Source organism: Artibeus jamaicensis, unplaced genomic scaffold, assembly GCF_021234435.1.
Source record: "Artibeus jamaicensis isolate MK-2021 breed Jamaican fruit bat unplaced genomic scaffold, CSHL_Jam_final contig_402, whole genome shotgun sequence".
Classification (NCBI taxonomy): domain Eukaryota; kingdom Metazoa; phylum Chordata; class Mammalia; order Chiroptera; family Phyllostomidae; genus Artibeus; species Artibeus jamaicensis.
In genome coordinates this window covers 3,168,975-3,187,855 of record NW_026521818.1, presented here as the reverse complement: position 1 = coordinate 3,187,855, position 18,881 = coordinate 3,168,975, and the positions used below count along the sequence as shown (strand labels likewise).

The following is an 18,881-nucleotide window of genomic DNA, read 5'->3' as shown; positions in this document are numbered from 1 at the left end:
GTATGTGATAGGTAGATGGGACTTGGAAGGTTCAGATGTCTAGCTTATCTCCTGGGATGTTGGATGACTCACTGGGTTGACAAACTATCTTTCTGGTATGTATAGGTAATTTGATACACGCTTTCATCTTGAAGTAAAGTTATGTAATTAGTAGTCTGCCGCAAGTAACAGAAGTATGAAAACAGGAGAAGAAACACAACACTGTTGCACTACCAATTAACCCCTCCGGTGAGAAGACTGGTCCTCAGCACCCAAGGGGCACACATTTGCCACTCCACCGAAGAGGCAGTCCAGGACACAGGTCGGCCTTCAGCAGCTCCTTAGTGGCCACACTCCTAAAGTCGGGGGGGGGGGGGGGGGGGGGAGGTGAGCGGAAGAGCTGAGCGGCTCCGGGCCAAAGGTAGTTCTTGAACTTACACCTAAAGACGCCAGTGCGGCTTTGCAAACCGATGTCACACAACTGGCTCCGAAGGGTCTCCTCTCGCCCCAGAAAAAAGGAGCCGGCCCGGCGACTCCGCGAAACCTGGGGGACAGGGGTTTGGGAGACCCACGCCCCGGCCAGCCAGCGACTCAGTAGCCCCAGACTATCGGCAGTGCACACCAGCAGCTGGCGCCCGCAGCCCCGCCCCGAGCGCGCCGCCGCAGCTAGCTCCGCCCCCTGCCGGAGCTGGCCGCGCGCTCCTCCGGCTCCGAGCTGTGTGCGGGCGCGCGCCGCCAGCGGAGCCGCAGTTAAAATGGTCCGAGCGGGACCCTGCGTTCCCCCTGCCGACGCAGTGACTGCCTGAGCCGGCGGGTCAGGCTCGGACTGGTCGCCCAGCCGGGGGGCTCGCTCTCTCCGTCGCGTACTCAAAGCTCGCGCCCATCGTTCTCCCGGCTTCCCTGGGCAAAGCATGTAGCCCCCGACGGGCGCCGAGGCGGCCCGCAGCTGACGCCCACCCCCCACCGTCGCATGTGTGCCCGTGTGTGCGCGTGTGTGCGCAGGGAGGGCGACCCTGCCGCGGGCCCGAGGCCCAGTCGGCGAGCGGCCTGCCCGGCTGCCGGGAACCCGCCTCTCCGGGCCTCCCTCCTTCCCCGTCCCGGTCCCCCTCCTCGGGGCCTTCTATATGGGCCACCTTCTCTCGAAGGAGCCGCGTAACCGCCCGAGCCAGAAGAGGCCTCGCTGTTGCAGCTGGTGCCGCCGCCGCCGCCCTCTCCTCAGGCTGCCCCGCCGGACCCCGGCCAAGGCGCCCCCACAGCCGGCGGCGCCCCGGAGCCGGGACTGCTTCTTCCGCGGGCCCTGCATGCTCTGCTTCATCGTGCACAGCCCCGGCGCTCCCGCCCCCGCCGGCCCAGAGGAGGAGCCGCCGCTCTCGCCGCCGCCACGGGACGGGGCCTACGCCGCGGCCGCCTCCCCTCAGCACCTGGCGCGGCGCTGCGCGGCCCTGGCCGCCGAGGACTGCGCCGCCGCTGCCCGCCGCTTCCTACTCTCCTCGGCCGCCGCCGCCGCGGCCGCCGCCGCCTCGGCCTCGTCGCCCGCCGCCTGCTGCAGAGAGCTGGGGCTGGCTGCGGCCGCCGCCTGGGAGCAGCAGGGCCGGAGCCTCTTCTTGGCCAGCGTGGGGCCCGTGCGCTTCCTGGGGCCGCCCGTCGCGGTGCAGCTCTTCCGGGGGCCGCCGCCGCCGCCGCCGGCCGATCCCCCCACGCCCCCTGAGATGGTGTGCAAGCGGAAGGGGGCCGGGGTGCCCGCCTGCACCCCTTGTAAGCAGCCCCGCTGTGGCGGCGGGGGCGGCGGCGGCGGCGGCGGGCCGGCGGGAGGGGGCGCCTCGCCTCCGCGCCCCCCCGACGCCGGAGGCTGCCAGGGCTCGGAGCAGCCGCCGCCGCCACCTCTCTGCCCCCCGCCCGCGTCTCCCACTCCCGATGGTGCCCCGGCCGAAGGCGGCGGGGACGCTGTCCGAGCGGGGAGCGCCGCCCCCTCGCCTGCCCAGCAGCAGCACGAAGGCGGCGACGCGGACTGTCAGGACCCCCGTGGAAACCCCTGCGACTGCCCTAGGGAGCCGCCCCCCGAAGCCCCAGACATCAACCAGCTGCCGCCATCCATCCTGCTCAAGGTGGGTCTGGGCGACGGCGCGGGGACGCGCGCTTTCCCCCCACCCGGCCCCCTCCTCCCGGTTTCCTCTCTCCTCCCCCTGAGCGCGGAGGAGGGGGCTGCCTGACAGCCCGAGCCGTCCGCGGGGAGGGTGGGAGACCAATGGGAGGATGCTCCGGGCCTCTCTGCGAGTAGAACGACTTGGAGGCGACTGAATGGCTTTTAAGAGCTTGGGTTTGGTGCACGCAATTCAGGGTTCTTGTATGATTGCATTCCCAGCCCAGTGGTTTAGAAACTAACTGTTCGTACCCCTTTTGTGGAATATTTTTATTAATTGAGCATCTAGCATTTACTGGGTAAAAAGACTTTTTATGTTAGTATTTGAAAGTCTTCAAACTACGTTCAGGTTTGGTAGCTGTCAGTTGGTGTCAATAAGTTGATATTTTTGAGCATTTACTATGATCAGGCACTGCGCCAGAGGTTTGTGTAAGTGGTATCTGATTTAACCCTCCAGGTACAGCTGTGAGATAAATGTTCTTCACATCCTTACTTTATACCAGAAGAAACCGATATGTCAATACTATATGCCTACAGTACCAGGTCAGGCAGAAGTGACATTTGCTCTGTGGAGCTTACAGCCCAGTGGGGCTTGAAGAGGTTGAGTGACTTGCCTAAGGTCACACGGAAAGTAAGAGGCCCATCCAGCGAACTCAGAGCTGCTTGACTTGAAAATGCCTTGGTTTAAGCTGCGTTGTATTAGCCTCCTGCTTTTTAACCCTTAGGTATAAATATAACCGGAAGGTTAGAACAAATGCTTTTTACTGGGGGATGGGTGAGTGGAGAAGAGGTGGGTGTCCTGTGGGACCTTTGTCTCACTTTCAAGTACTTAGTAAAATTTGCAGTTTTGTCATTACTAGTGATACACTTAATTATGTGATAGTTTGTATTATTATTATTGACAAGTGATCTTTCCCCTCATTTTCTCTCTTCTCCCTCCCACCCTCCCTTCTGGAACTTAAATGTAAACCTTTTTCAGTGTGGGTGATGTTTAAGACTAGCTACAAATAACTTAGATAAAATTTGGCTACTTTTATTGTTACTAAAGTAACTGTCATCAATTACAGTTGTTACTGTCACCAGTACTTTGTTTGATTAGACTTTTTGCTTATTTGATCCTGTGTTTTTTTAACCTGTTTATTGTGATATTAATGTCCTTGAAAATTATACAGCAAGAGTGGATAACTTTAACTTTTCCTCTTGTCAAAATGTAAATGATTTAACTCATGGAAATATGTGCATTGAAGGAATAATTGCCTCCTTTATGTGTTCAGGATGTGCATTTGAGAGCAGAGGGAACTTTCTTGAGTCCTTTAAACTTGTGGGTGACATGGACAAATAAAATATCAACAAATATTTGGTACAGAGGTTTGATTGCTGTTTTGTTATTTGGCAAGTGAGACTGTTTAAAAACAAACCAAATAACAAACCAAGTACTTCCTGCTTTCTACCAAAAACCACTATTTCATGAGGTAGAGAACATTGTAATACAGTACAAAAGGGGGGGGCACAACTTCACAATGAAGAGAATCTTTATAGGCAAACTTACTCTACTTGATGTGCTACATTGTTGTTTTTTTCCCCACATTTTTGCCATGGACTGTTGAAAACTTGGTCTAAGGGACATTTGGGAATTACTCATTAGACTTGTCCCATTGTGTTGGAGAATTTGGATACATTATGTAAACTTTTTCCCTGTATTAGAAACTTAAATAAAGATTGTGTGGGTCTAATGGTCCTAGTTGTATTCAGCAACAAGTGAGTTGGACTGTCTGGAATGAATTGAAATCAAGGTTTTTCAGTGTTTATCAACTCCAGTAGAATTTTCTGTAATAAGGCCTTCAAGGGCAGAGGCTCTGTCAACATGGATCTTGTTTATTGCTGTACCCCCTCTGCTAAGTGTAGTGCCTGGCATTTACTAGGACTCACTATTTATTTATAAACAAATGAATGACCAAAAGTTTAGAGGTCTGGACTGAGACCCTGGGTGAATATGCCCTACCACTAAGAGAAGTGTCTAAGAAATGTTTATATCCTGACTCGAGTTTTTGTTCTGAGCTGCAGTTGAGAGGGTTCTGGCTCTGTTTCTGTGGAGAACTGGGAGTGTTTGGCCTGGAGAAGAGAACACTTAGGGAGCTGTGTCTTCTTTTCTCTTTTCCTCTTTGTCTTTCTCTCTCAGTAGAGGAAGCATCGTTGCACAGAGAGGCACACATTCATCACCTCCATTGGAAAACATTCTTAGAAAGTATTGTATGTCCTGTTCCCTTGCTAATGAGTTAATAGCCTTTATGACTGTATTTTTGTAGCTTTTGTACCAGAAGTTACTGTAGTTGTTAAAAAGGGGATACAGGGGGGAAAATGATATGTGAAGAAATATGATTTAAAGGGTGTTATTGAGGAAATCTCTCATACTTCCCCAATTTTTTTCAGGTATGGCAAAAGCAAAAGAGAAAAACAATTTTTTCTTTGGTGCTTCGTAGGTAGATTTTTGGCTTAGTATTAGCAAGGTCTTTTATTTTCAAGTTTCATTTTATGTAAATAATAAGTATTACCTGCTTTAAAACATTCAAACAATGCAGGTAAAGCAAAAGTTCGCCTTTGTTTAACTCTACATTTCCTTGTAGTTTCCTTTTCAGAGAGAACTAAGTACTGTTACCAGTTTAGATTGTTCTTGTATACCTGTGCTGTCAAGTATGATAGCCACTAGCCACATGTGACTATTTAACTTTAAAGTTGTTAAAATTAAATAAAATGTAAAATTCTGTTTCTCAAGTCACAATAGCCACATCAGTAGTCATGGGTAACTGGAAGCTCCTGTACTGAACTGTGATCCAGAACATTTCCATCATTGTAGAAAGTCCTATGTAAACCTTCATAGTTTTTTTCATGAATGGTATCAAAACGTACATGTTCTGCAGTTTTTTTGTTTGTTTACAGTATGGTTTGGAGATCTTTTCAATTAGTGAGTACATGGTTTCCTTCATTCTTTTTAATTGCTGCATAGTATCCCATGGTGTTATGTCACACTGTATTTATTTCTCTAGGAATGGATGTTTCTAATTAATTGTTTTTACACACAATGCTAATTGATTTCTTTCTGTGTACATGTGATCATCATTTCTAGGGTAGATTTCAAGAAGTGAAATTTCAGGGTTGAAGAATGTATCTTTGGAAATTTAGAAAGTTCTTTCAACAAGAAGAGCCGTGTACAAAATTAAATGAATTCTTTCTCGAAATGGTGAGCCTCACTGGGAATCATAATTATGCAAGTTTAGAACAGGAAGAGACCTTTGACAGCATCTGGTTTTTCCCCACATCTTATGCTTAAAGATACAGGCTGGAGAAGTGAAATGGCTTACTTACCCCAAGACATTTTAGATACTTAATGGTAGACCCTGGACTGGAACCCAGCTTAGTGTCTCCTGGTCCACAGATCCTTTCAACAGATTGTGTGAGAGGGCTTGAATAATCTTCTCTCAGAGATTTGATGAAAGAGATTCATGAATGGGGGTGGGCGGGGTGGTGAGGGGGAGGAGGAGCCTACACAGGATGACTGACTTGGAAGTCAGTGAGTCAGAGGCTAATTTAAAATTGGGTTTGTAGGGTTGAACTGTGATCTTTAATATAGGAAATTTGAGGAGCAAGGAACAGCTCTTCAAAGGTCAACTGTGAAAGTGGTATTTTAAGTACTTAAGCCTGTTACAGTTGATCTTTGACTGGTTAATGGATTGTTTTGGATCAAATAAGCTAGCTTCGAACTTTGCTACCTGTTGTCTTTACAACGTAAGCAACTGTCTATTGATATAACAATTAGATACTTAGATGGTAGGACAATTATGCAATTATTTTATAAATCATAATAGTGGAATATTTTCCTTTATAATTACTATTTGAGTACTTGGGTATGTTGTGATCTATATTTAAGTTTCAGAGACTTTCTGTGCTATGTTTAGATATCTTGCTCTCTGTCAGCAGACCTATTTCTTTTCAAAGGAAATCAGGTGAGAGATCTGCAATCCACCACCACCATTAGAAAACCACCTCACCGTACAGACACCCTGATAATGTGTCAGTAGGTGTTAAATCTTTATTTTTACAGCTTTATTACCAACAGGTTGCTTTAGAGTTTGAGGAAGAGTTTTATAAGAGAAACAAACTTTGGAGCAAAGCTTATGTACCTGATCTATTTTTTTCAGATATGCAAACAAGGATAAAAGCAATGGAAATAAGAGTCAAATGAAAAATAGTAGTACCGCTTCTTAAAGCTTAGAATGTAGATTACTAGTGGGTAAGAGGCTCTATATTACATATAGCATTTCATGAATGTTTGGCTTAAGGCTCCAGTACCAAATAACCTCTAGAAGGTATGTCTCTGGAGTTCTAGGGATAGTTTTAGTGTGCACTGAAGTGAAGGATTCTTAGGAAGTCAGGTTCAAGATTTTTCTTTGCTGAAAATGCTAAGCAATCTTGATTAACTTAAATTAGGTTTCCAAAAGGTAAGATTTGTTTTCTTCACAATTTAAGAAGTCTGTAAATTGTGGTGCCTTACACTGAGTAGTTGTCAAGGGAATAACCTTGAATTGTTCTTTGCCAATTTGGGGTATCAGGTTATGTAAACAATAAAGAATGTAAAGGAAGGAAAATGAAGGCAACAATGGAAGCATTTAATGTTAGCATATTAGTTGCTTAACTTTGGTTAAATATCCTATTTTATATTTATTGAGAGTCTTGCCCAAGACTTGGCCAATTTGGAGCCCAACTAGTATGGTAAGGGTATACACATGGAGAAAGAAAATAGTAGTAATGGGAAATTGGTTACGTACATACATAATACACATACACACATTCCCTAGCTCTGTCACTGAGAGAGCCTTAGAGCATCAGTAGTCAGTAGTAATGAGTACATTCAGCGTACACGTCTTTGCTTCTAAATACCATTCTCCAATAAAAGGAATCAGTGCTCCGTGGAGAAATGGCAGATTGCAGGGCTAGGACAAGGAAAGTACAAGATGAGCCTAGAATATTTTGTGCCAGAACACAGGGAAGTCCTCAAAAAGTACTGCAGATATGTCAAAAGGAGAAAAATTTTTCATAGTATGTCCTCCAACAATACTTCAAGAAAAAGTCTTTAGTGTCTGGCTTTAGAATAAAACTTATTCTTATATAAATTTAATAATATCTGACTTTGGTATTAAGTGACACTCTTTAGAAATAGTTGGGGTTTTACTAGTTTGCTGAGCTTTAAATTTGAATAATTGTGAGAAATTATTTTAAATTATAGATGAGAAAATAACTACAGTCTATGACTTCCCTATGTCTGTTTGGTTAGAAAAGTACCAGGAGTATATTTTGTGGCTCTGTTTTTCTAGGTGGTGTGCTATTCAACAGACTAGTAGATTTTGCTTTCAAGCTGTTGGCAGGCAATAAAAGTAGAATAGTTAAGGAAGAGGCAAGATATCATGTACATGGGAAAAACATTGAAAACACCAGAGAAGCATAACTTGGTTGAAATAGTTAATTCTGATACAATTTTAGAGAGGATCTCTGTCTGAAGCTATAGGATAATCTTTGCATAGTTCCTAACCAACATGTGTGGTATGTGCATGTGTGAATGTGTATATATTCTCAAGTAGTAATTCAGAGGTTCTGGGTAGAAAGGTGATAGAATGATTAAAATACAGAGCTTGTGGCCATTTTTAAAAAAGCACCTCTAGTGCTATTTGTGTACCCATTTAAGTGTAGGTCGAGTTTTGATGAATATATATAGTTGTGCATCCATCGCTCCAATGCAGTTTTAGAACACCTCTACCACCTCAGGTACTTACTTCTCTTGTGCCTCTTTGCTGTCATTTTCTGTTCTCACCCTTCACCCAAGGCAACCACTCACTGATCTGCTTTCTGCCTCTGTAGTTTTGCCTTTTCTAGAAATTTCACGTAAGTGGTATCATACATCATGTAGTTTGGAATATTGTATTGCAATGTTAATACCTCTGTATCTCTCACAACATCTAGCAGAGTCCCTGACACACAGAAAATAGTGAAAAATAGCTTCAGAGCTTTACTCCCTTTTTTAAAGATTTTATTAATTTGTCTTTACATGGGAAGGGAAGGAGAGAAGGAGAGAAATATCAATGTATGGTTGCCTCTCATGTACCCCCTGCTGGGAACTGGCCTGCAGCCCAGGCATATGCCCTAGCTGGGAATCGAACCTCGATCCTTTGGTTCCCAGGCCCATGCTCAATCCACTGAGCTACACCAGCCAGGGCAGCTTTACTCCTTTTCAAATATTTCTATAGTTTGCCTACAACCTGCTTGCTGATAAATCTTAACTCCTTTTTGTAGTACATTCTAATAGCAGATAAGCTCCACGTCTGATACATTCTAATAGTGATTTTCTACTGGTGTGATGCCAGAATTTTTAAAACATGCAATATATGACTATTTAGTCAGGGACACTGACCACTTTTCCTTTAGACTGTCAAATTAAAAAATGACAACAGCCAACACAACAATAGTTGTCTAGTATGAATCAATCAAAATCATACCTATATTTTTTGTTAGGATCTGAAAAAAAATTTTTTTCTTGTGCCATAGAATTTTAGTAATTAGTTTAGGTGTGCCATTACATGAAAAAGGTTGAGATTCACTGTTACTAATGTGTCACTCAAAGATTGAGTCTTTCAAAAGGTACAAACTTCCAGTTATAAAATAAATAAGTCATGGTGGCTATAGTTAATAATACTGTATTGCTTATCCAAAAGTTTCTGAGTGAGATCTTGAAAGTCCTTACAAGGAAAAAAAATTGTTACTATGGATGGTAACAGATGATAACTAGAGTAATTGTGATGATAATTTTGAAATAATAAAATGTATGTCAATTATATCTCAATAAAAATAAAAGAGAAAAATTATGTTTCCCCACCTCCAATAATCTTTCAAGGCTTAGAATATTTGGATATCAGCCTGGTAGTGATTTTCTAGTAAGTAATAGCTTAGTTATATTGTCCAGATCTCTCACTAAAGATCAAGAATATTAAATTTGTTTTTACTTCAGGTCCTGACTACAAAGTCACTGCTGTTTCCCCATATCCACTCCCCTTATATTCTCTTTCTTTTTTTTTAAGATTTCATTTATTTATTTTTAGAGAGCAGGGAAGGGATGTGTGAGAGATATATGGTTGCCTCTCACACACCCCTAACTGGGGACCAGGCAGGTGCCCTGACAAGGGATAGAACCTGTGACCATTTGGTTTGTAGGCTGTCACTCAATCCACTGAGCCACACCAACCAGGGCTTCTTTTTAGTAACAGAATCCACCATGGTCTAGTTAGGGACATGACTACCTAATTAGACTTCCTCCCTTCCCTTCCCCTTCCCTCTCCTCTCCTCCCCTCTCCTCCCCTTCCTTTATAAAAAAGATTTTATTTATTTAAATTTAGAGACAGGGGAAGGGAGGATAAATTTAGAGACAGGGGAAGGGAGGAAGAAAGAGAGGAGAGAAACATCCAGCAGTTGCCTTTGATTGCCTCTTGTACACCCTGATCCAGGACAGAACCTACAACCCAGGCATGTGCCCTGACCAAGAACCGAACTGGCAACCTTTTGCTTGGTGGGGAGACACCCAACTAGCTAAACCACTCCAGTCATTTTTTAGCCTCTCATGGGTAGGTGTGGTCTTGTGTCTAAATATTAAGTATTAGGTTTTAGGCTGTGAGTGGAACCAATGTATACAACTTTCAAATACCATAAAAGGCAGCTGCTTATCTTTTTCTTCCTTTTTTAAAGGGGTAAACCAGCTGGGTTATAAGAGTAACCCATCCTTCACTCTGTAAATGAGGGCAGTGATGGAAGAGCAATGAGATTTAAGATGATAGATCCCAGAATTTTCTGCATTCTTAGAAAGCCTAACTTATTAATAGTTTGGACTTCTGTCAAGTTCAAGACATTGTTAACAGGCCTCTGTTAAAGTAAGCAATTTCCTGGCTTCATGTATGTGCCATCCAGTTTTTCTCAGTGTCATTTTCCCCCTTTTGTAGTTTTCTTTATTCGACAAACACGTTGCAGATCAGTCCTGTACAGACCTATGTTCTCTTTCTTCAAAGCAATATTTGAAATGCTTTTTTTCTTGATCTTAGATTATCTAAAGATAATTCAGAATTGCCTTTGAATATAATCTTAAAGCCAATGAACAAATTTGTGTTAGCATCTCCCACAAAAGCCCAGGGACATGTGCACAGACTTTTTTTTAAATGAGTTAAGATAATTTGGGGCCAAGTAGTTTTCTGAGGCGTTAGTGTGTGTGAGATAGCATTTTAATGACAAAGAAAAGCAGGAATTTTAGAAACATGTGTTACCTATTTCTGTGTAACATACTATGCTGGGACTTAGCCATTTAAAACCACAAACATTTATTATTTTATAATTTTTGTGGGTTTGGAATCCCCTTGTGGTCTAGCTGGGTCCTTCTAATCCACAGTCTCTTAATGAGGCTGTCAGCAAGGTGTTGGCTGGGGCTTGAGAATTCCCATCTAAGCTTATTTGTGTGGCTGTTGGCATGCCTGTGGTCCTCAGTGGCTGTTGGCCAGATGCTTAAGTCCCTTGCCATGCCTTGTGGGCTTTTACATAGGGCTACTTTAAAACACAGTGACTTGTTCTTCCAAGAGTAACAGATCCAAGAATATACAAAATGGAAGCCATTGTTTGATTTTTAACAATAAAATCTCAGCAATAACATCTTTATTACAACTGCTGTACTCTCTTCTTTAGAAGTGAGTCAAGAAAGGGGGGTGGGTGGAGGTAGAAGAGGGTGTGGGGGGATAAATGGATAGAAGACGACTTGGTGTGGAAACACAATACAATATACAGATAATGCGTTATAGAATTGTGCATCTGATGTACAGTTAACTGATGTCACCATAATAAATTCAATAAAGTAAAACAACAAAATAAAAAAAAATGAGTGAGTTCATAAATCCATCTCACATTCAAGAGGATAGGATTACAGAGATGTAAGTACCAGAAGATGGGATCGTTGGGGGCCATTGTGCAGGTGGGTTACCATAAATTTTATGTAAGGATTTATTATATAATGCATTGATATTTAAACTTAGGTTTTTGCCTTTTTACTCATACCCATTTTCACTGGTACTGGTTTTATTTTTCTTTACCTGCTTACTGAATTTCCTTTTACATCGGTGAATAAGACTCATCTAGATCCACTTAGGCTTAGCCAGCTACTTAAGGCTAAGTAAGTATAATGATCATCTCACTTTACCCAAAGAGAAAACTAATGTTTAAAGAAGGTGCTATCCAAGTGAGATATTTTAAACAACATGCTTCTTGGTTATAATGACCATGTTCTACATTTTCTATTTGTTAAGGGACAAATTAGCCCTTTATAACCATGTAATGCTTTAATATGAAATAGAGGATGGAATCTCCCTGAATCCCAGTTTTCTCATGTGTAAAATGAGGAGGAGAAGCATGAAAATGTCCATAAGAGAGAGACTTTCAGCTATGACTGCGTGACAAGTTTGGTGACTCTTCCCCACATAAAAATAAATATAAAACTGAGCAGAATTGCTTCAGATTATTTGGACTTTGGAAATTGACCAAAGGGAGACAACAAATTCTTTTTCCTAGGAAAACTGCTAAAGCTTCAGATGAGAATAGTGAACGCTACAGTATTCTTGGGTGAGGCCCCTGCTGTGTACTTTTGGCAAAAACTAGAGTTTGGAAAACTTGTACCTTTGATGCCAAAAAGGCTAAGTGTGTTAGGGGTAATGAATGAACCTCTATTAGTCAACTACAAGTGATGAACTTGGTGAGGAACAAACAGGGAAATCTCCATATTTGTAAGACTCCGAATGTGGTACCAGTGGGATGAGTAGGGGCCCAGCCAGGAATGTAACAGGCAGACCTTGGACATCAGACGACCACAAAAGGATAAACTTTCCACCTTTAATTTTGGCCTACTGTGAACCCATGCACATGTGCAGGTGGAACCTGAGAGTGTCTAGCAGAAAGCAAGGGCCAAGGTGGACTTGAAGATGGCTAAACCTGAATGTGCTCTTCCCAACCCACACAGAGATTGTGGGTTTCCACAAATACATTGTGTTAAATTGTCTCAAGTATTCAGTACGTAAGATGCAGTACAGGTTTGTAGCCTCGGAGCAGTAGGCTATACCATATAGCCTAGGTGTATAGGAGACTATACCATCTAGGTTTGTGTAAGTGCACTCTATGATATTCACATGATGAAATCACCTAATGATGCATTTCTCAGAATGTATTCTGGTTGGTAAGCAATGCATGACTGTGCTTAGTTACTTTCTTAGCATTTACCCCTGAGGTTTATAATTCCACATTATAATTTATACATTATAATTTATAATAATCTTACTTGGTTAATACTGTACTGTTGTTCTTGAGCCTGTTGGTGGTAGTGTCCTTGGTCAGGAATGCCTACAGTGCTTGCCTAGGCACACATCACTCCTGGTGAGCTCCAGAAACACATCCACCAGCAGGATGCTTATTTATGGTTGGGCCTGCTCTTTAGGTTCTTATTATGACTGCAGGACACAGTTCAGCAAGGAACCATCAGGGAACTTTGAGGACAAGAGTTACTGCTCACAGATCCTGGAGGGCATATGAGACTCTCAAGAGCACGCAGCCAAGTTGCAGGTAGAGAGAGAACATGGACTTGGGGCTCTGCCTTTAATAGGGTCCAACAGTGAGATGTCTAGTGTTTTGCGGGTTTACTTTATAGTGACTAATTTAAAGCATAAGTGCAGGAATTAGGGCTTAGGAAAGGAGAAGTGAGTTCACTCAGTGATCAGTTATCTAAATTACCAGGGTTTTCTGAAAGAGGGAACTTCATGGGTGGTGGCGACCTAGTTCCTTATCTGGTTGTTTTGTTAGTAGCTGTGCCATATAGCTGGCAATATCTTTATTCAAGATTGAGGTCTTTTGAAATAGATGTCTTGGTGATTGAAGGCTCAATAGTGTTAGTTAGACACATTACAATAAAACATCCTCGATGTCAGGCACTTGCATTACAAATACCAATTTACTTTCAATGGTATATAAAAATTGTGTCTATATTTATGTTGTTATGGTTACAAATTATACCTGTATATGTTTTGTGCCCATAAGGTTATAGTAGATTTTTTATTATTATTTTATGTGGTTGTCTTTTCCATCATTTAGAATTGGAGTATAAAGCAAAAATATATTAATACTGGATTTTATATATACCTACATAAATACTTATCTTTATTGGTGTTCGTTATTTATTTATGTGGTTTCAGATTACTGAGGAGTGCTCTTTCATTTCAGCCTGAAGAACTCCCTTGAACATTTCTTGTAGGTAACTTTCCTGGTGACAAATTTCCTCAGTGTTTGTTTACCCGCAAATACCTTAATTTCTCCTTCATTTTTGAAGGCTAGTTTTGCCAGATATAGAATTCCAGGTTGACAGTTTTACTCTCATTGCTTTAAAAACCTATCCCCTTGCCTGCCAACTTACATGGGTTCCGATGAGAAATCAGGTGTTAACCTCATTGAGTATCCTTTGTAGATGACTTGCTTTTCTCTGGCTGCTTTCAGGGTTTTTTTCTGTGTTTGTGTTCTGACAAATGGCTTATAATGTGTCTCAGTGTAGATCTCCTTGGGTTGATCCTATTGGGGATCATTGAGTTTTATGAATATCTCGCTTGATCAGATTTGCCAGAGATCAGCAATGTTACGTTTAAATTGAAACTTCTATCTTACCTTACTAGGTCTGTGATTCCAACGTTAGCTCAATTTTCAAAGACTTTGCTGTACTACTTTGGATTTCTTTTATACACGTGTAGCTTTATGGTTAACTCGGGTTTTTTTTTGTTACTTCATACACTGAATTCAGGGTACTCTTTGATCCTTCCTTCACTCTGTTTCACCTAGAAATCTCCTTTTCTGGTTCTCTGGATAGAAAGATGGAGTTTCTCTCAGACTTATAGCCTATGCCATATGCTTGTGCTGCTGTATAGTTTTGCAGGACTTGGACAGTTTTCATGATGAAGTGGTAAGAAAGACACAATGGAGGTTCCTTGCACATTCTTTGGTCTATGGAGTTTCTTTCCTGGTTCTTCTGGTCAAAAAGATGGGTTTACTTTTGGACTTTTAGGTGCCTGCACAGCTGCTGCACTGAAGGTCTGTGACAGGCTGCATTTGGGACATGGCCAGTAGGGAGAAAAGGGGAAAGTGAAAGAAAAGAAAACCCCAAATGGGGACTATTCCCACATTTCACAGAAGCCCTGTGTCCAGAGAGATGGCTTGCTTTATGTATTTTCATTGGTTGTGCCCGATGTGTAGTTTTATACAGGGGCCTTCCTCAGTTTCACGCTGGTAGATGATAGGAAAAATTAGGTCATTCCTTACATTTTGGCTCACCTGCCCAATCCATATGCTATTATTAACATTTTAGAGTCCCAAGGTAATTGCTTTTAGTATGTTGTAAGAGGTTTCAGTTTTTATGAATGGGAGTGAGAGACTGTAGTGGGCTGAACTATATTTTTGCCAGTGATTCTCACACATATTTTTTTACTTCTCACTTCACCCTTGGAGGATGAACAGTAGTTTGAAGGAACAGCAATGGGCAGTTGTTGTTCTAAGGCTCAAGTTTTAAACATAGTAGGGATTCTAGCTTAGATTTTTTGCAACACTTGAGTGTACATAGGCAAATCATTCTGGGTTATAGTTATAGGACTCATTTGTATATTCTTCGCTGTGTTCCAGACAGTGTTCCAAAAACTTTGTGTCGACTCCTTTAGTCCTCATGATAACTCTGGCAGGTAAGATGATATCATTCCCATGTTATCTTAAAGGAAATTCATGTACAGAGAAGATAGATAATTTGCCCAAGGAGGTTACATAGGTAATAAATAGTAAAGCCATGATTCAAACCTGGGATACAATAATTTAGTATACAGTGCAAGTTCTTGTTAATATTGTCACCTAATGTTATGGAAATTTTCATGCCCTGACCAAAGTAGAAAATAATGAACTCCTTGTTTATTATTCAACTGATTTCAGTAGTTTTTTTCAATATACTGCCTTTTTTAGTTTGTCCCAACTTTTCTGTTTTTGGTAAAGTATCTGGAAACAAATTCTAGATATCGTTTCAGCCATAAACACTAAAGTTATATAAAATGGATAATAACTTTTAAAAATAATATAACCACCGCAATACTATAACCACAGTGTAAGCGCAACTTAGAAAGTGAAAACTTTTCTTGAGAATCTTTTTTTATGTTCAGTTTTATCCGATTGTCTCAGAATTATCTTATAGTTGGTTCAGTTCAGGGTTTCAATATGGTCCACACATTGTATTTATTGAGATGTATCTTAAATTTTAAAAATATGTATTGGTCCAGACTTCCGCCAAGATGGAGGCGTAGGTGGAAACACCTTGCGTCCGCACACAACCAAATGTAAAAATAATAAAGTTTTAACAACAATAAACGCAACCAAACCACACGGAAAATCGACAATATGGAGTCCGAAAACAACGAAATGCTCAGCTAAACCTGTAAAGGGTGAAGCCAGCAGCGGAGCGGGTTGGCCAAAAAGATCCCAGACCGGTGTGGTGCACAAGCAGCCGAAGGCATGGATCCCAGGTGTGGGGTAGCTATGGGCGCACACAGGGAAGAGGCGTGCCTGGCTGTCTGCGGTTAGTCAAGCATTTGCGTGCAGATAAACCAGTGAAGAGGCGAGCATTGAGACCACTGGGCACAGGGTGGTGGGCTCGAACATTTGTGCTCAGATAAACAGGCGGGGGTGAGTGGTGGGACAGACTGGGCAAGCGGAGAGGAGGAGAGGACTGCCAATGCTCCCTCTCTGACCCTGTCCCCACATACAGCGTCACAAACCAGTGACCTGGGTGACCCCACCCTGGTGAACAACTAAGGCTTTGCTCCTCATATGTAACAGGCACAAACAGATAAAAACATGGCTCAAGAACAACTAAGAGCCCTAGAGCCAATAAATCTAAGCAATGAAGAAATAGCCAAACTTTCGGATGCACAGTTCAAAACACTGGTGATCAGGATCCTCACAGAACTGGTTGATTTTAGTCACAAATTAGAGAAACATATGAAGGTGAAACTAATTGAAATGAATGGTAATGCACAGGAAACCAATAGTAATGGAAAGGGGACTGGGACTCAAATCAAGGGAGTAGACCAGAAGGAGGGAAAAAATGACCAAACAGAAAAGAATGAAGAAACAAGAATTCAAAAAAATGAGGAGAGGCTTAGGAACCTCCAGGACATCTTTAAACGCTCCAACATCAGAATTATAGGAGTACCAGAAGGGGAAGAGGAACAGTCACAAGTGGAAACCTTATTTGAACAAATAATAAAAGAGAACTTCCTCGTTCTGGCAAAGGAAATAGACTTCCAGGAAATCCAGGAAGCTCAGAGAGTCCCAAAGAAGTTGGACCCAAGAAGGAACACACCAAGGCACATCATCATTACATTAGCCAAGATTCAAATGAAGGAGAGAATTCTAGAAGCAGCAAGAGATAAGGGGACAGTCACCTACAAAGGAGTTCCCATCAGACTGTCAGCAGATTTCTCAAAAGAGACCTTCCAGGCAAGAAGGGGCTGGAAAGAGCTATTCCAAGTCATGAAAACCAAAGAGCTAAATCCAAGATTGCTCTACCCAGCAAAGTTTTCATTTAGAATGGAAGGACAGATAAAGTGCTTCTCAGATAAGACCAAATTCAAGGAGTTCATCATCACCAAGCCCTTATATGAAATTTTAAAGCGACTTACCTGAAAAAGAAGATAAAAAAAAGAAGAACAGTGAAAGGACAGCAAACTCACAGTTATCAACAACCACACCTAAAACAAAAGCAAATTAAGAGGACAGGTAGATCAGGAGTGAACCATAGAAATGAAGATCACATGGAAGAATAGCAATAGGGGAGTGGGAGGAGGAGAAGGGGGGAGAAGGTGGAGAAAATAAGTAACATAGACAATAGATAGAAAATAGATGGGGGGAGGGTAAGAATAGTATGGGAAATATAGAATCTAAAGAACTTGAGACACGTGTTCATGAACTAAAGGGGGGAATGGTGGGGGAGGGATGTGCAGGGTGGAGGGGAATGGAGAGGGGGGAATAGAACAAATGTAATGGTATAATCAATAAAAAATGTTAAAAAAATATGTATTGGTCCTAACCTTGACCATTTTAAAAATAATTCTTACTTTTAAAAACTTTTTAAAATAAGCTTTTCATTTTCAATAATATTAGATAGAGAAGTTGCAAAGATAGTACAGAGTCCTCATATATTTCCTCAACTATCAAGTTTCCCTAAATTGATTATCTTACATTCCAGTGATACATTCGCAGCAATGCGATGCGAAATCGGCATTGGTACAATGTTTTTGTTGATGACCTTTTTTCAAATCAGGAGTGTGTTAGTTGTCCTTTCTCCTTGTTCTGCTCTTGCCTGTAATATTTGCTCAGTCTCTCCTCATTTTTCATGGTTTTGATTTTTTTTAGGAGTCCTGATCATGCATTTTGTAAGATGTCTTACAGTTGATGTATATGATACTTTTTGGGGGATTAGAGTGGGTTTATAAATTTCTCGAAAAGTGCCATAAAGGTAAAATGTCCTTTTTATGACATTTTAATTTTAAAAAATAGTATAAAAAGTTCACCTGGTTCTGAGGTCAAAACTCTAAAACTAGAACCTTCAGAGTAGTTTCACTTTCATTCCATTCCCCTTCCTAGTCTTTTCTCCCTTTTGTAAAGAGGAGTATTTTTTAATGAATTTTTGTCCTGTTCTTTTAATTTTTTAGAATGTTGTTAAACACACACAAAGCCACACACAAACACACAGGTGTAATCACCTGCTCTCCTTTTGTTACATAAAAGGCAATATTAGTTCATGTTCCTAACTTCTATACCATACTTTCTCTTTAGGACAACTTGTAACAACGGCTCTTCTAATAATGGCTACTTGTATTCAACACATTTTGTGCTTTAAGGTTAATATTTTCTAACAAATATATGGCTTCTTTTTTATTCACAGATATTTTCCAATTTATCCCTGGATGAACGTTGCCTTTCTGCATCGTTGGTTTGCAAGTATTGGCGTGACCTTTGTTTAGATTTCCAGTTTTGGAAGCAGCTGGATCTTAGTAGTCGTCAGCAGGTATATGTAATTTAATTCTAGGAAACACTCGATTTGATCAATTCAAAAAATAATATTCATTCCTTTTCAGAAATCACTTCTTTCATGTTATAGTTTCTCAGGATAGTTCAAATGACTATAATCGATAATGCTGTGCTTTAGTATTTTTTGTTTGTGTTTAAGTTACAGCTAGTTTCCTGTGGTCAAGAATATGTTTTTTACTGTGGATTGGTAATTTTGGGTTGCTTCTTAATCCTCTCTATTCTATTCCTGTTGTCTTATCCTTTTTTCATTACTCTTTAAAACAACATTCCCTTTTTGGAAGGGTCATATCATGAACATTAATTTAATAATAGAAAATGGTGGAAAACATTTAGGTAGGACTGCCAATGTGCCGTGTACTGTTGTACAGGCTTTACACATATTAATTTATTTTATCTTCCCATTTAACCTCCTAAGTTGAGACTACCATTATCCGTACTTTTAAAGTATATTTGATTGATTGATTGATTTTTAGAGAGAGGGGAAGGGAAAGAGAAACATTGATCAATTGCCTGTCATATGCACCCTGACTGTGAC

General features: G+C 41.6%; 1 protein-coding gene across 1 annotated transcript in view; it reads left to right on the top strand.

The window, feature by feature from the left end:
- The first annotated feature begins 1,103 nt into the window (after positions 1-1,103).
- FBXL17 (F-box and leucine rich repeat protein 17) overlaps positions 1,104-18,881 on the top strand; it is a 493,730-nt gene continuing 475,952 nt past the window's right edge. Inside the window, exons 1-2 of the mRNA XM_037138619.2 lie at positions 1,104-2,084; positions 18,201-18,323. Of these exons, the coding sequence (XP_036994514.2) occupies positions 1,104-2,084; positions 18,201-18,323 (1,104 nt within the window). The remainder of the gene's footprint in view (positions 2,085-18,200; positions 18,324-18,881) is intronic.